A 17587-nucleotide genomic window follows, 5' to 3' on the forward strand; every position below is an offset into this window, starting at 1 on the left:
CTAGTGAATGCTGTTCACATCATAATATACATAAATACATTGGTTATCAGACAAAATACACATCTAGTACACCAAATTACATTTATTTTCATATAACATTTATCATACAGTTTAGAAATTTAAATATTATTTTTTATTAATTAAATTAATAATGATGTTTATATAAATGCACTTGGATACTGTATATATGTATATGTCATACCTCAAACTTCTCTAATAAGCTCTTCTGAAGTTTGGTCTGTGTGTGGCATGACGTTGCACGGCGTTCCCAAAGAACGCATTATGTCAAGTGAAGTGAACATGCTTAGGGAATAGTGAGTAGTGAACACTCTGTAGGGACTCAATCTGACCGCAGTTCAGTTCATGGAGCTCTCTCCTAATGAGCCGGTGATCTGAATCAGGTGTGTTACAGAGAGACATACAAAATAGTGGGTTTGCACCATTTTTCATGGGTTGCAAAAAAAAAAAAAAAATCTTTATTAGGTGACTAAATTATATTTGTCACGAGTCACCAGTTTCCTTTTGGTTCAGAAACTATTATTTTGAAGTTTATTATCTTCCTTTGTTTCCGGCTTAGCTCCTGTTTTTACTAGTTTCCATGGTTTTTGATTCTCCTGTTGTTTTAGTTCCTTGTTTGGTCTTGTATTTATAGCCCTTGGTTTGGTTCATTAGTTTGTTGGTTATTGTCTTTGTTTGAACAAAGCTGTTGTGTTTCTGTTTCCTGTTAGATTGCGGTTTTCCACTTGGATTATAGTCTTGTTCATTTACAGAAGTTTCTCAGCAGTTGCTTCATTCTTGTGAAAGATCCATCCACAAACAGTTTTGAATATGAAATAAGTTGATTAATCTTCATGCTTAAATAATACTGAAATAAAATCTTCGTGTTCATGCTAAGAATAGTTAGACTATCTTAAAGTCAGGCAATTCATTTATTTCATATTCTAACTTGTCATCATTTTGATAAAAGTTTTCATTTGTCACACTTCTGAACAGCAGCGCCATGCATGAAAGAAAATACAAAAAAGCAGAACTTACGTGGCGGAAAACAAAGCTAGAAATCCATTATAACATCTACAAAGAATGCCTTAACACTTACAATAAGAGACTTCACACTGCTAGACAGACCTTCTTTTCAAATGTTATAAACAAGAACATCAGTAACACACGTACACTGCTCGCTGTTGTTGACAGGTTAATTAACCCTCCAAACTTGCTATCCAGTGAACTGTTTTCTACTCAGAAATGCAAAGAGTTTGCATCATTTTTCAGTGATAAAATGCACAACATTAGAATGGCGATCAATAGGTCCTCTTTTAGCTCTGAAATAAGTCAGCCACCACTACAGTAGCATAGGAGGATAGTTACTATGAATAACTTTGAGACAACTGACTGCAAAATTTTGTATGAAACACCTTAAAACGTCCTGTTGTCTGGACACTCCCACATCTTTTTTTTAAATGTGTTTAGTTTTGTCATCCTGGACTGTTATCTTAACATCAGAAGCCGCATCAAAGCGATTACTAAATCAGTCTATTGCCATCTACAAAACATAGCACGAATCAGATCTTTTGTGTCCAATAAAGAAGCTTATTCATGCATTAATTACCAGCAGGATAGATTATGGCAACTAATACAAAACTCTATTAGCAGCTAATATAAAACTCTGCTAAAAACTAGTGAATGCTGTTCACATCATAATATACATAAATACATTGGTTATCAGACAAAATACACATCTAGTACACCAAATTACATTTATTTTCATATAACATTTATCATACAGTTTAGAAATTTAAATATTATTTTTTATTAATTAAATTAATAATGATGTTTATATAAATGCACTTGGATACTGTATATATGTATATGTCATACCTCAAACTTCTCTAATAAGCTCTTCTGAAGTTTGGTCTGTGTGTGGCATGACGTTGCACGGCGTTCCCAAAGAACGCATTATGTCAAGTGAAGTGAACATGCTTAGGGAATAGTGAGTAGTGAACACTCTGTAGGGACTCAATCTGACCGCAGTTCAGTTCATGGAGCTCTCTCCTAATGAGCCGGTGATCTGAATCAGGTGTGTTACAGAGAGACATACAAAATAGTGGGTTTGCACCATTTTTCATGGGTTGCAAAAAAAAAAAAAAAATCTTTATTAGGTGACTAAATTATATTTGTCACGAGTCACCAGTTTCCTTTTGGTTCAGAAACTATTATTTTGAAGTTTATTATCTTCCTTTGTTTCCGGCTTAGCTCCTGTTTTTACTAGTTTCCATGGTTTTTGATTCTCCTGTTGTTTTAGTTCCTTGTTTGGTCTTGTATTTATAGCCCTTGGTTTGGTTCATTAGTTTGTTGGTTATTGTCTTTGTTTGAACAAAGCTGTTGTGTTTCTGTTTCCTGTTAGATTGCGGTTTTCCACTTGGATTATAGTCTTGTTCATTTACAGAAGTTTCTCAGCAGTTGCTTCATTCTTGTGAAAGATCCATCCACAAACAGTTTTGAATATGAAATAAGTTGATTAATCTTCATGCTTAAATAATACTGAAATAAAATCTTCGTGTTCATGCTAAGAATAGTTAGACTATCTTAAAGTCAGGCAATTCATTTATTTCATATTCTAACTTGTCATCATTTTGATAAAAGTTTTCATTTGTCACACTTCTGACATGACTAGATCAGAAATTTGAACATGAATATGTAAGGTCAAAGAGCCCAAACAAATGGGATCACCAATCGCTATTATGGTGACTTCAAAACAATTACAGCAGTAAAAATCTAAATTTCTCTCAGTGGCACAGTTAAAGGCAACTTTATAACGTGAATTCACAGTAAAACAAGAGCAGTAAATTACTGTGAATGAAAGCAGTAAATTACATTCTGCTTTCATTCACAGTCATTTGTAAGAAAATGACCAGCATGCATCGATTTCACAGTAAATTCCTGACTACAGTAATTTATTGTAAAATAATACTCTTTTTTTACAGTGTAGCTTACGTGTGTGCATTACCCAGATGACTTCCTGTGCAGCTTCTATCACACAGGAAACAAAAGGCAGTGGGTGAGGAGGAGGATCCCAACCCCCCAGAGCTCCCAGATCCATAGGGCATGCTGTAATGTCCTTCTCAGAGCCAAGACCTGACACCTGGTCTTGCACAGCTTGATGGACACTCTGGCTCCGCCCACTTCCTTGACCGTTCCTCCTCCGCTGGTCCAGTCCGGCTCCCTGGCTCCACCTCCTCCAGTCCTCCAGCTTCACCAGCATGACCAGCACAGTGGTCTTCTGTGTTTTTACTTTCATAACTATTATTATTTATGGAGTAACTATTTAATAATACAGTATATTAAACGGCTTCATCACAATATATCATTCAGTGCGTAATGTTTATGATACATTAATGTATGATATATATATATATATATATAGCTATGTCATAGCAACTGATAATCCACAATGAAGAAGAAAACATTTAGCCTACTTATGGGATAATACACAGCCTGCCGGTACTGTCACTGTGTTAGGCTGCGTTTACCAACACATGTAAATGCCAGGAATATTAAACATATTTTAAAAAAAAGCTGGCACATTTCTGTAGCATTTAGTTTCAGTTTTTTTTAAGAACTGTCGAAACACATTACACAGACCGGGTAAACCAATGGTCCAGTAGTTATTCAAAGAGCGGCGTGCATGAAGCCAGTGGTTGTTTTACAGCGGAGCGCGTGGTCGTCGCGTCTGGTCATGTGTTCAGTTTATCGGGGCTCTGTGTTATGAAGGAGACAGCGGAGTTTCACTTCTCTCTGAGAGAACCGGTTCTTCGGGAACGCCCATTGATGCCGCAGCGGATTGAACTTTCAGTTTCGATATCAGGCTACCACACTGACTTCAAGATTTTTTGTGCCACATAGTTTCAGTGCGCACTAAGCAGTGGCATTTGAGATCGTTTACGCGCCTCTCTTTTTGACTCTGGCTCGGAAATTGGTTTCACATGTTGGTTTTGTTCGGATAAGCGATGAAGTCTGTGCTCTGCGCTTTTATGACGGCTGTGATCGCGCTGCACCGGGCCGAAAGTCTCAAGAGGACTTATTATATTGCCATAAGAGAGGAAAACTGGAATTACGCACCCAGCGGCCGAAATCTTATCCATAACCGGAGCATCGAGCGAGATGAGTAAGTTCCTTTACAAACAGGAAAAATGAAGCATGTCTATTTAGGCTACCAGTAACAGTAAAAGTACCTAACAGGCGACATTTTCATTGTAATAGGCTAGACAACTAATAATCAACACGTAGTATTTTATTGTGTGTGTGTGTACAGGTTTATATATTCTGGTGGGGACTTAAACCTGAATACACACAGACTCATGGGGACTCGTGTCACGGTGGGGACCTAAATTGTGGTTCCCACGGGTAAACAAGCTAATAAATCATACAGAATTAAGTTTTTTGAAAATCTAAAAATGCAGAAAGTTTCCTGTGAGGGGTAGGTTTAGGGGTAGGGTTGGTGTAGGGCAATAGAAAATACGGTCTGTACAGTAGAAAAACCATTACGCCTATGGAGAGCCCCCACAAGGATAGCAAACGAGACGTGTGTGTGTGTGTGTGTGTGTGTGTGGATAAAGCTTCTTGTAAGTGCATGGTGCTGTAGGCTGTTAACACTATTATTATTGACATGGACTCTGAACTGTACACCGTAATAATAACAGTAAATCTGACTGTATGATGGACATTACCATTATTATACCATTATTAATGAATTACCATTATTTACTCATTTATTTCTCTGTCTAAATTCCCCTTTAACAGACCAGCGTCGACTTTTCTGTTGAATGGCCCTACCCGGATAGGGAGTGTTTATAAAAAGGCTTTATACAGGCAGTACACAGATGAGTCTTACTCCACCGAGATACCTAAACCTGCCTGGCTCGGCTTCCTCGGACCCATTTTACGGGTTGAGGTCGGAGATGTCATAGAGGTGCATATGAAGAACTTTGCCAGCAGGCCTTATTCTCTCCACCCTCATGGAGTTTTCTATGAGAAGAATTCAGAAGGTTGGCTATACATTATCTCTCTATCAGTTCCTTTACTTTTTTTCCTTCTCCATCCCTGTCCTTCTGTTAATTTTGCTGTCTTTTTATGTTTATCTTTGGATTACAACAGCAATTCAGCATTTCTTGACACACATCCCGTAAATCAATAACAGCAATAAACGAATAGCTTGCAGCAAAGTATCAAAAAACAACTTTTTTCAGAGCAGTTCAAAGGGCAATCCACCAATTAGACGAGACAACATGAACCTTCAGAAAATAGCTACTTGAAGCAACCACTTTCGTAGCTCAAATTATTAATCTGTAATTATAAAATGTGCATATATATCAATTAAAAACAAAAAAGTTGTATGTTTGCATGTCTGTCTCTCATGAACGTCACATGCATATGTACACTGAAAAAAAACAAAAGTAAAATTTACTTAATTTTCCTTTTGCAAGTTTTTTGCACACATATTTTTTAAAGTAAAATTTAAGTATGGAATTAAGTAGAATCTACTTAACTAAGTTATGTAAAATTAGCAAAGGATATACGTAAATTCAACGTGGCCTGTGAAGAGTTGATGAGTAATTTCTACTTAATTCTTTGAGGTTTACTCTGCGATACTCAAGTACATTTCACTCAGTCACAGTTTGTAAACTTTACTCAAACAATGTGGCATTGAAAAAAAAAAACATTGCTATTAAAGTATGTGGTTCACTTACTAACTTAAGCAGGTAGATGGCTTGTTGTCCTTTTTAAGATAATATGTTCACTCAGTATAGTTATTAAAGGGGTCATATGGTGCTGCTAAAAATAACATTATTTTGTGCATTTGGATCTGGAGGGATTGCGGCAACCACATGTGACGACCCCGGGCTGGACTCCGCTTCGTCCACGGTGAAAGCCGATCCGGCGATCCACAGCGCGAAGTTGTTGTATTTCCTCAGCGACCAGCACGGATCAGCTCCAGGCATGACGAAGCAGATATCGTCCTCTTTTGGAAGACCAAACAAAGTAGTTTCGCTTTCACAACGAAGCACACAGCGCCTTCACGACATGGCGGCAGCAACAATACTACAGCCAGAATAAAAGTTACACCTTCTTTCTTTGCGTGCACATTTGGGCGGCGTTATGCAAATCTTCCCACATCGTGACGTAGATATGTGGGGGCGTGTTAGAACGAGCCATTTTAGGTAGGTGTGGCTGACTTTTAACTTTTATAAAGAATATCTCTTTAGATTTGAGACTTTAGTCTTTGCAACTTTACAGATCTTCTTTATGCAGCAAGAGCTTGTAACACTCCAAAGAGAAAGAAAAAATTTAAATCACATCATATGACCCCTTTAATCGATTGAACACAGAGACCTCAAGACTTGGTACACAATACACAATGACGGTAACAATCAGTGGATAGTGTTTGAGTATGAATGGGTCTTTTTGAGTAGAAAATGAACTCCAGATGTCACAAAACAGCAAGTTACTAAACCTAACAACAAAAGCAACCACAAAACAGTGTAAATAGAACAAGAACAGTGAAAAATGTAACCTTATTAATTATTCGTGCACCAGTGCATGATAGAAACAACAGGATATTTACTTAAAGAATCCTTGTAAACATAACAAACAATTCCAAGTAAAATATACTTATAAATTTCAACTTTAATTTCTACACACTTAAATTGAATACTAATATAGAATGTAGTCTCTTTATTTAATTATCGCCTGAACTAAATTATTAAATGTTGAAATTACATTTGTTTTTCCGTAGTATTTACTTCACCACAAAATCATTTTTATCAGTGTACAGTATGATTGGATACACACACAAAAAAATATTTTGGTCTAAATTTGAATTGTATCTATTTCAATTGCATGTAAATTTTCCATCCATTTGGATTACATAGTTTTATCAGAAATTAATAAACTTAATGTGATTCATATTCAGTCATACGTAAATTAAACAGGTTACATTTATGCAATAGTTCACAGCAAAGTCACCAGTGTTAAATAAACACTGCTCAGTGTTCATGTGTATCACCATGTACAATTGAAGCAGTGTTTGGGTTGAGATAATTATGTGACGAGTGAGGATTAGTGATGAACAGCTGAATCACTGAAGGAAAGAAAAACAACAAGAACAGAAAAAAGAGAATCAGAATCAGAAAAAGCTTTTTTTGCCAAGTGTGATGATAAGTGACAAGACACAAGAACTACATTTGACTCAGCCACAGCCTTAGATGAAATCAACTGAAAAAAAAGAAGACATAGACTCTCTCAAGATCTCAGCAGAGGACAATTAAACAACTCCACAAACAGCATTACCAGCTTCACGCATTACTAAACAGGGGTGTGTTTCCCAAAAGCAACTGTGGTCGCAAGTTCCATCGTTACCAATAGCGTTCAATAGAACTTGTGACCATAGTTAGCAAACAATGCTTTTGGGAAACGCACCCCAGATTTACTTTATTTCTGTCAGATGTCTACAGAAGTTCTTATTGAGAATTACATAGGTTTAGATGTTGATGATTTATTGAAAATATTTCGTTTGAAATCACCACCAAGGAGATCAGTGTTTGCTTTTTCTTGGGCTCTTGACTCTTGACTTTTTGACATTAGCTTTTATGTGGCTGTTATAACTGAATGTTTGTAAGACACGTTTAATATAATGAAGAAATCCAAGATAAAAAAAAAAATAATAATAAAATGCTGATGCTTATGTTTGATAACATGATCATAATCGTCTACTTGCCTGATATAGAGTTTAATCTCTGATTATATGGGTGAAGCATTATTTTTGTGACATTTATTACAGTAGGGTTGTAACTCTACAGCTTGAGATCCAGCAGTATTGTTCAGTATGAAGAGTTTACGAAGCACTTTGTGCACAAAAAGATTTAATCTACGTAATTTTACAGACACACACAGACATCAAGAATCAACAATGGTTGACAATCAACAAAACGCTTCATGTCGCAATGCATGCTGGGCACCTGTATAGTACAAGCAACCAATCAGCTGTGAGCAAAGTGACATATATCTGATGCAATAAAGCCACTCCCCCATGTCTCTCGCTTAAAATTAAAGCAGTTTACGGTGAATGAATTTTAGAGACAAAATTTAGAAACAAAATAATTTTAGAGACAAAGTTGCTGCTGTGTTCACATTGTATGTCGGATCGGCGACAGGAAGTTACACAATGCTTGACTTATCAATAGGAAGAATCGCCGACAGCTGGATGGTCCACAAACTACGTTTCACAACCAAACGCATGCGAGAAGTGATAGGGAAATAACACAAGATCAAGATACTTTTAATAACATTTTAATAACATTCCCAGTCTCGCATGAGAACTCTGAGAGACTGGAAATGTTATTAAAATGTTATTAAAAGTATCCTCCATTTCTTGGGTCCAAATAGACCGAGACTTTCTCGGAACCGAAGCCATGCATGATATTGTGGTCTTTAACTCCTCCCTGAACTTCCCTCTGCCCTGTATCGTGCTCTCTCATTGGCTGTAGGTCATCGCCGATGTATTCTCATTTCACACAGCAGGATTTTGAATCGCCGACAGGTCCAGATATTTAGCATGCCAAATATTTCACGGGCGTTAGCGATTCTCTCAGATCACGTCTTTGATAATTTACACTGCGTGATTGTCACTCGTGTGAACGAGCACCGATTTGCCGCCAATTTCGGGCATTTGTCTGCGATTTGGCAAAACCTGTCGGCGAGTGAAAATCGGGGCTAAAATCGTGCAGTGTGAACTCAGCATAAACCTACTCTGAAACTCAAATTCATTCTTCTAATTTGAATGTCGGATTAAAATGAACGCTGTTATTAGAGTAGTTAATCGTTAGCATAGGCGCGGCTAACGCTAATATAATGAGCATTAGAATTAAGTTTCTTTATTAACTATTTAATGCTCCTATAACTTTTATTAGGTTAAAAAAAAAAACTGGAGGACATGATGATATTTACTATTTTTACACACCAGAGGCTTTTCAATGAATTGTGAATCTAAAATATGCGTGTTAGAGAATGTACAAATGGTTAACATTGTTTGTGTCATATCAGTCAGAAAAGCAGTTCTGGGCTTTTTTTTTTTTTTTAGCTAACTTAATAAGTAAGAACTTATTTGTTATTCTTGGCTGAATAACTCTAGGTTTTCAAAAGCCCTTTAAAATTAAATATGTACACAGTTTGGATTAAATTATAGTCAAATTTTTTAATTAGCATGTTTTTGTGTTGGTTTGTGTTTTGCTTTGGTACCGAAATTGGTATCGAGAACCGTTGATTTTCACTGGTATTGGTACCGAATACTGAAATTTTGGTACCGTGACAACACTAGTGCAAAGACATGAACACTTAGCAGTGCTTATTTAACACTGCTGTGAATTATTACATACATTTTTATCTGTTTCATTTACGTATGACTGATGCATATGAATCACATTAATTATTAATTTGTGCTAAAACGATGTAATCTTAATGATGGAAAATTTGTATGCAATTGAAATACATCAAATTTAAATTTAGACAAATCTTTCTTTGTTTTTATCAGCGTAACAATTTAACAAGTAACTTTCACTGTCCTTTGTATTAGATTTTTTGAGTTTTCAGATTTTTTTTATGAGGTGAAGTTTAACTTTACAGTGTCTACTTCCTGCTTTACGGTGTCTACTTCCATCGCAGGCCAAGTTACTGAATAGGCATTATTGTGTAAACATGTGTTAGTCATGCTTGTGATACCAGTTCCACAACTATTTCCAAATCAGTGTAGCCTCCATAAAATCTGTTTGGACTTGAAAGAAAGGTTGTATAATAAATTTTATACTAAACGAGCAAGGAAAATCCAGTTTTGATACATCGTGTTACTGTGTTTAAAGTCCTAGATTTGTTGCAATTTGTCAAATTGTGATATGACTCCTCTTTTGCTTTTACTTGAATTCATTACTCTGTATTTTAGGAGCGTTGTATCCAGACGGCACCACTGGTCGTGATAAGAGAGATGATGCAGTGGCTCCAGGTGAGAGCTACACATACACCTGGCAGGTCAAACCAGAGTACGCTCCTACTGAAGCAGATGCCCGCTGTCTCACCTGGATTTACCATTCACATGGAGATGCACCAAAAGACATTGCATCAGGGCTTATAGGAGCTCTGCTCACCTGCAAGAAAAGTAAGGTCCACACACAAGCCCTAATAAACTGTTCACGTGTGGAATCTATTTCCAATAGTTTACTATAGATTGTACAGTATCTCACAGTACCAACTACTTCTTAGCGTCAAGCACTAATTCCTCCTAATTTTGAATATTTTTTACCCTTTCTTTCTCTTTTTTAGGCACTCTGGACTCTAGTCAAAAGCGCTCTGATGTGGATGAAGATTTCATTTTGATGTTCAGTGTGGTGGATGAGAACTTGAGCTGGTACTTGGAGGAGAATATTGAAATGTTCTGCTCTGATAAAGATGCAACAAACGAACTCAAGAATAACACAGATGAGGAGTTTAGAGAGTCCAACCTCATGCATTGTAAGTCTCAGGATGTCTCAATCTTTCGCTTAGAAAAATTGGGTTGTTGCTTCTTGTGTTCTGATGAGGAATGTTCTGTTTTATCATAGAAACTAAAAAAGTTTTATTTAAATCAGCTTAACCTTTTTTATTAATGCACTGTAAAAAAAAAAAAATCTAAATTTTTCCTAATCCTAATTTTACAGAAAATAACTGTGATTTTCATCAGGTTGTTTTCTTTTGTTTTTAATTGTAGTCAAAATTATCTCTAAATTAACTTCTCGGCTGTTATATTAAGTATTATGACATTAATGACAAATTACAGTAATTCACAATTTTTTATGCAGAAAATGCATACTGTTTTTGGTAACACTTTATTTCGATAGTCCACTTTAGACATTCTATTAACAGTAAGTAACTTTGCAACTACATGTCAACTAGCAGTTAGTAGAGTATTAATAGACTGTCTGCTTAATATCTTCTAACACTTTCTTTGTCAACTTATTCTACTAACCCTAAACCTACCCTAACAGTCTACTCTGAGAGTTAGTAGACATGTAGTTGCAAATTAATGAGAATTAGTTGACATGTAGTTGCAAAGTTACTTACTGTTAATAGAATGTCTAAAGTGGACTATCGAAATAAAGTGTAACCCTGTTTTTTTATATAGTATTTTCTTAAATTATATACAGATGTATGTAAAATTACAAAAATAATCTGTAATTAATACAACAACAAAATGTTACATGATAAAAATGACTGGTAGCAACAGCTGCCACACAAAAACCCATACAATTAAAGTAAAATCTCCTTATTTAAATAAGCTGAAAACACTGTTATTTTACAGGTATTTCTTGAATTATTATGATTAAAAACCTTCACTGTAATATAAAATTAAATAAATAAATAAATACAATGTCACATGACTGTCAGCAGCAGAACATGAAACGTGAAACATGAACAGATCTCCGCATCTTCACTCGTTACAAACTAGTCTGACTTTATTTCTTTCACTCAAAACCTCTTATTGAGAATTAACTGAGGTTTAGATGTTGATGTTTTATTGAAAATAATGAAGTTTGAAGGCATTTGCTTTAGTTGGGATCTTGACCCTTGACTTTTTAACGTCACTTTTTCTCTTGCTGCTGTAACTGTTTTAAAAGCGCATTTGTTATAGCAAAAGTTGTGAGAGACAATCTGATCAGATAAAGTTGGTTACTTATTGATGATTCAATCATCGTGTCGTGGCCTGATTCACTGATCTCATCCAGTGTCTCATCTCTGAGTATATTAGCTGTTAGTTTTGCATTATTTACAGCAGTCTCGTGATGTTATTACAGTCAGATATTCTTTTTTATTATTATACAGAAAGTGTTTTGATCTGTGTGTTTTGGACTCTCACAAACATCAAAAATCAGCGCATGAATCTCAACAAAGGAGACAATCAATGAAAAGCTTTTTTGTGGTTTGTTTTATGATATTCAGAGTTGATCTGTTTATCTGAATATTTTGTAATCTAAAATATTCTGTTGATTGTTACCATTGTTGAGGTTCATATGCAGATTATTGATGTCTGTGAATCTATATGATATTTCTACATAATGACTTAAAAATATCAAAGCCGGACAAAATTTTATGCAGGAGTATTCTAAGAACTAATGTGAATTTTAATACATCTAAAAAAGCCGGACAAAATTTTATGCAGTAGTATTCTAAGAACTAATGTGAATTTTAATACATCTAAATACTGTAATCTGAGATTAAACTCTGGATGAAACCAGTGAATCAGGCCACTACACGATGATACATGACTTCATCTGATCAGGTTTTTTCTCACAGCATTTGCTATAATAAATGCGCTTTAAAAACACACATTTACAGCAACCAGAGAAATGCTAGCATTAAAAAGTCAAGGGACGAGAGCCCAACTAAAGTAAACACTGATCTCAACAAGGGTGACTTCAAACTTTATTATTTTCAATAAAACATCAACATCTAAACCTCAGTTAATTCTCAATAATAGGTTTTGAGTGAAAGAAATAAAGTCAGACTGGTTTGTAATGAGTGAAGATGCTGAGATCTAGAGATCTGTTCATGTTTCATGTTCTGTTGGGATTTAAAGGGTTTCTGTTGTCTGTGTTTTGTGGGTCACCGTTGTGCTGAAGAGCAGAGTCTGTGCTTCAGTGCAGGAGAAGACCCACGAACACTGGTATAATGCTGTATGTTGCTTTATTTAAAGCCAGTAACTGTGTAGCTGCTGATGCAGTGATGGTTTCATTAGCTCATGCATGTGTGCTGTTAACAAATGGTTTCACAATGATAATCCAGGAGATATCTATAACGTAATAGTGTTTTTCGCAAAACATTTAAGAAGAATTAGGACACAAGTTATGATATTTTACCTTAGTTTTGCATTTTTTTTGGCTGCCAGTTATTGACCTTTTTTTAAACATTCTTTAACCATTATTTTCATTAATGGTAAACATTTGGCACCCTTTGCTGCCATGCATTTCACCACTTTTTTACATTTATTTTTTTACAGTGTGTGTTTTACTCACATATACTATACATTTCTATTCAAAGCAGCTAACATTACACTGTACCAGTCAAACAGTTTAAAAAGTGATTAATATCATTTTTTAATCTTTAGTATTGAAATTGTTAAATTTTACTGGGTTTGGTACTGACTACTGAAATTTTGGTGTCATGATGGCTCACCATACTACTGGGAATCAAAACCATAGCTTTGGCAAATGCCATGCTCTATTGTTAGAGATACAGTAACGTCTGTAACCAAGGGCAATGTAATTTTTAGCAGATGACACATGACTGATTTTTTTGCATACTTTCATGGAAAGTACCTTGTTGTATCTGTTCCACTTTGGAACAAAGCCATTCAGAAAAGTTTAGTTTTCCTTTTGATATCCAAAGTTCTCTGCACTCTACAGCTGTTTGTGATCTTAATATCTAAGCCTGACATTTTATTGTTTAAATAAATAATAGACAAAATTATAATTTTCCTTTTTCCTGTATTAATATGTTTAATTATAAAAGTTGTGTCATTTCATGTCCTTTATTTCTCAATGTCACTCGTTCAGTTTGTTCTCATCTTTTCCCATTAGCAATCAATGGCTATGTTTATGGGAATTTGCCTGCACTGAAAGTGTGTGTCGGACGTCCCGTGTCTTGGCATCTCTTCGGCATTGGTAACGAGGTGGACATTCATTCGGCTTATTTCCATGGGCACACCCTCGTGGATCGCATGCACCGCACAGATGTGCTTAGTCTGTTTCCTGCCACTTTTGTCACCGCAACAATGATCCCGAGAACAGAAGGAAAATGGTTGTTAAGCTGCCAAGTCAATGATCATGTACAAGGTAACTGTTCTGTTGTCTTTCTGTCGTCTTGTGTGAAGACTAATATTTGCTTCTAGTTTTTTGGATGCATTGTTTTTGTCTCTAAGCACTGTTCGATCACTTTCAGTTTTGATTTTTTTGTAGTGTTTTTTCGTTTTTTTTACTGGCACGTTTTATCTTTCCTGTTTATTCCATGAGGTTGACACATTGTTTTAGATATTTGAAGATAAATAGTTATCATTGTCTGATGACTGAACAAGTTATCACTGCTTATAATCTCTTTTAGTTTCGTTTAACTCTTGAGCTTACCTAAGGGAAGCAAGTAAACTCATGATTTCAAGATATCTTCTCTCTCTCTGTTCTCGTGAGCAGCAGGTATGCAGGTTTTCTATGAGGTCTCGGCCTGTGGGTCCACAGCCTCTGCAACAGAGGCCCCTGGCAAAGAGAGACGTTTCTACATTGCTGCTGAGGAGATGGTTTGGGACTACGCCTCTTCAGGGATGAACTACATGACAAATAAACCACTCACTGAACCAGACAGGTAAAACTCAGATTTGGAGATGCTTTAATGCATGATTGAGTAACTCAAAACACACTAGAAGGGCTGATCTGAAATTGCTGAGGGATTCTGAAGGCACTTAGGAGTGGTGCTCAGACTTAAGCTTTGCTTGTAACTGTTATTGAATAAATTCTGATTGGATAAACTTTTTCCACTATTCGTTAGTACACATACAATGCTTGAAAACAGAAAGAAGCAGTAGAAAACAACTGTAAATATATAAAAAGAGTTTATTTATTTAGAATTTATGTAATTAATGTAATTATTACATATAATTGCTGCTTGCGGGTCTGGTATTATCTCTTGTTTATACGTAATTTTACTTTTATTTTTTATTTAGAATATGCATGTTAATGTTGTCATTGTATTAGAGTTTTTACGTTAATGTCTTTCTTTTCCTGCAGTGACTCTGAACCGTACTTCAGTCGTGATGGTGGTAAGCTGGGTGGAAAATATCTGAAGGCCAGATACATTTCATACACTGATGACACATTTACTACCAAAACACATTTTGCGGGCTCAGATGTGCATCTTGGAATTCTGGGTAAAATCCTCACTTGTGTCTTACATGTTTTAGAACACTGATATGTGTTTGATAATATTTTAAAGTTGACATGAATTGAAATTGGCAACTGACCTGAATGGCTTAACTGCAACATTTAAAAGATTTAAGAGGTCAAAAAAAAAGAATGCATATATGAATGGTTAACAATAAGACCAGTAACATGCAATAAAGAAAAAATATGGTTAATTTTGACTTCCTGCCAACTTTAAAGTTTTTAAATAAGAAGTATGGGAATATGTCCTAGAGGTAATATCATGCTGTGACGTATGAGTGCTTTTCACTTTTATTCATATAGTTTAAATGATTCTCTACACCCCTTCCCCACTCCCACTGTAGGTCCGGTCATTAAAGCAGAGACTGGTGATGTTATCATTGTGACATTCTTTAACAATGCCACACAAGACTACAGCCTTCAGCCACACGGTCTGCATTATGAGAAGGCCTATGAAGGAGCAAAGTATCAGGATGGTAAGTCATTTACAGCTACAGCTATACACACAGATATACACATAGATCTTCATTTTAGGGGTTCTAAATGAGGCGAAAGCAAAGTAGGGGGCATTCACACAAAGCTTAAGAACCTCTGCTGTGACATTTCATTTGGAAACTGAACAGCAATGAACACAAAGAATAATATTTGACAGCTTCATACACACATTGCGCAACATTTGGCTACAATATTGAAAACACAAAGCACAAGTCTAAGTTTTAAGTCATAAGTCAAATATTTTAGAATATTTTTTCTCCACAGGTACTCAGAAAGCTGGAGCCTCTGTGGCTCCTGGTAAAAAATTCACCTACCGTTGGAAAGTAATTGAAGGTCCCTCCAGCAGTGATCCTCCTTGTCTTTCCTACTTGTACTATTCTGCTGTTGATCCTGTTCGGGACACTAACTCTGGTTTATTTGGACCCATACAAGTGTGCAAGAAAGGTGTTCTTGATGGAAGTGGCCATCAGGTAACAAACTTACAAAGACCTACACAGACAATTTGGTACAAAATAGGGCAAAAATTAAAGTGAAAAGTTTTTTTTTTTACCAACCTCAAGATATCAAGATTATTTTATATGAGCTGTTTTATATAATTGGAAAACAGGTTTGCAAATCTGTCGTAAATCAAGCAGGGGCTATAGCAAGTTTAGGATTAAATGTCAGTTTGTAGATATTATTAAACTTATATTTCTATAATTTAAAGAAAAAAAACTTTTATCATTTTTTTTTTCTTCAGGGTTGATTGTTTGAAGAATGCAGTCAACACTGCAGTTTGTAGACAAGTCAAATTTATTTGTCTTTTCAGCATCAGTTTAAACAGAAAATCATATATGGATGTGCACATATTGCATTTAATAGTTAACTATAAAAAATGATTTACTACAGATTGAATTGTTTTTACTATAGATTGTGCAAAAATGATGGTACTGCGGAATGATTTTAATATTATGTTACATGGGGCATTCCAAAAACCCCATTTTAATGGCTATGATACAGATTTTGAATGTGTTTGAAACTAGTTACTTTTTATATTAAAATAATTATGTTAAATAACAGTTTTATCTAATAGGTTTCACACACACACAAAAAAAAGATTTGTGCCGCTAATGCTTTAAAAAAAAATCATGGGACACCAAAGTGTACCTTATTCGTGAAATGTGCCACATATGTAATGCACCTGTTGCTTTTCAGACTATGGATGACTATAATGGCTTATGTGTTTTGTGTGTGTGTGTGTGATGTTTTTCCATGTTGCGGGTGTGTCTCTTAAGCATGCTGACAAAATTCAGCATGAGTTTTTTCTGCTGTTCTCTGTGATGGACGAGAATGAAAGCTGGTATCTGGAAGAGAACATTGAAAAGTTTGGAAGCAGTGATTCAGGTCCAGCTAATGAAGAGTTTCAGGAAAGCAATAAGATGCACGGTATGCCTATATGTGTTTGTGTGTGTTTAATCACACGTTCATGTGTATTTACATCCCCACTTTGTGAATACACAAATTTATGGTTTGACCATATTCTAATTAAGTATGTGTGTGTTCCTTCTCAGCGGTGAATGGCTTAATGTATGGAAACCTGGAAGGTCTGGACTTGTGTAACGGGGAACACGTTATGTGGCACATACTTGGCTTGGGCACTGAGGTGGATATCCATGGGGTCTATTTCGAGGGTAACACGTTTCGACGAGACGGGATGAACCGTGACACTCTCAGTGTCTTCCCGCATACCACAGTGACTGTTAGCATGGCACCTGACAATGATGGTAAGCCACAGCGCTTTTACATCAGGGATATGTGGGTGTGTAAATGCCTGTGTACACTCATATGACTTGCTTTGAAACGTAACTTGTAATGCTTTTACTAATAATGATTTTAGTGTTGTGCCAGATCCTAACCCAACTAACAAAGTTTGTTTCCAAGAATGTTCTGGAAAAGTTATTCGGAGGAATACTGGAGGAAATAAATAGAAAATGAATACAAATATATGCATATATACTTGGTAAATGGATGCTAATGATATCACGGACCTGCAACACTGTTTCCAATGAGTAAATCATGAAAATTCCAAAAATTCAAGTATTCGGCGA

General features: G+C 35.7%; 1 protein-coding gene across 1 annotated transcript; it reads left to right on the plus strand.

The window, feature by feature from the left end:
- Positions 1–3669: 3669 nt before the first annotated feature.
- On the plus strand, positions 3670–16256 carry LOC107720433 (hephaestin-like protein 1). The gene is made up of 10 exons (XM_016528128.1): positions 3670–4162; positions 4798–5042; positions 9989–10201; positions 10366–10554; positions 13656–13910; positions 14262–14430; positions 14853–14992; positions 15350–15481; positions 15765–15970; positions 16240–16256. Exons 1-10 carry the CDS (start codon positions 4005–4007, stop codon positions 16243–16245), a joined length of 1713 nt encoding a protein of 570 aa, XP_016383614.1. The 5' UTR covers positions 3670–4004; the 3' UTR covers positions 16246–16256.
- The last annotated feature ends 1331 nt before the right edge of the window (positions 16257–17587 follow it).

The sequence above is a fragment of the Sinocyclocheilus rhinocerous genome, unplaced genomic scaffold, assembly GCF_001515625.1.
Source record: "Sinocyclocheilus rhinocerous isolate Xijiao unplaced genomic scaffold, SAMN03320098_v1.1 scaffold601, whole genome shotgun sequence".
Classification (NCBI taxonomy): Eukaryota; Metazoa; Chordata; class Actinopteri; order Cypriniformes; family Cyprinidae; genus Sinocyclocheilus; species Sinocyclocheilus rhinocerous.

What these genes read in the sequence shown, in the direction of transcription:
- LOC107720433 (XM_016528128.1), top strand. Translation starts at nt 4,005, where the DNA reads ATGAAGTCTGTGCTCTGCGCTTTTATGACGGCTGTGATCGCGCTGCAC. An exon ending in TGTGCATCTTGGAATTCTGG is followed by an intron (nt 14,993 to 15,349) that starts GTAAAATCCTCA and finishes CTCCCACTGTAG; the next exon opens with GTCCGGTCATTAAAGCAGAG. An exon ending in AGGAGCAAAGTATCAGGATG is followed by an intron (nt 15,482 to 15,764) that starts GTAAGTCATTTA and finishes TTTTCTCCACAG; the next exon opens with GTACTCAGAAAGCTGGAGCC.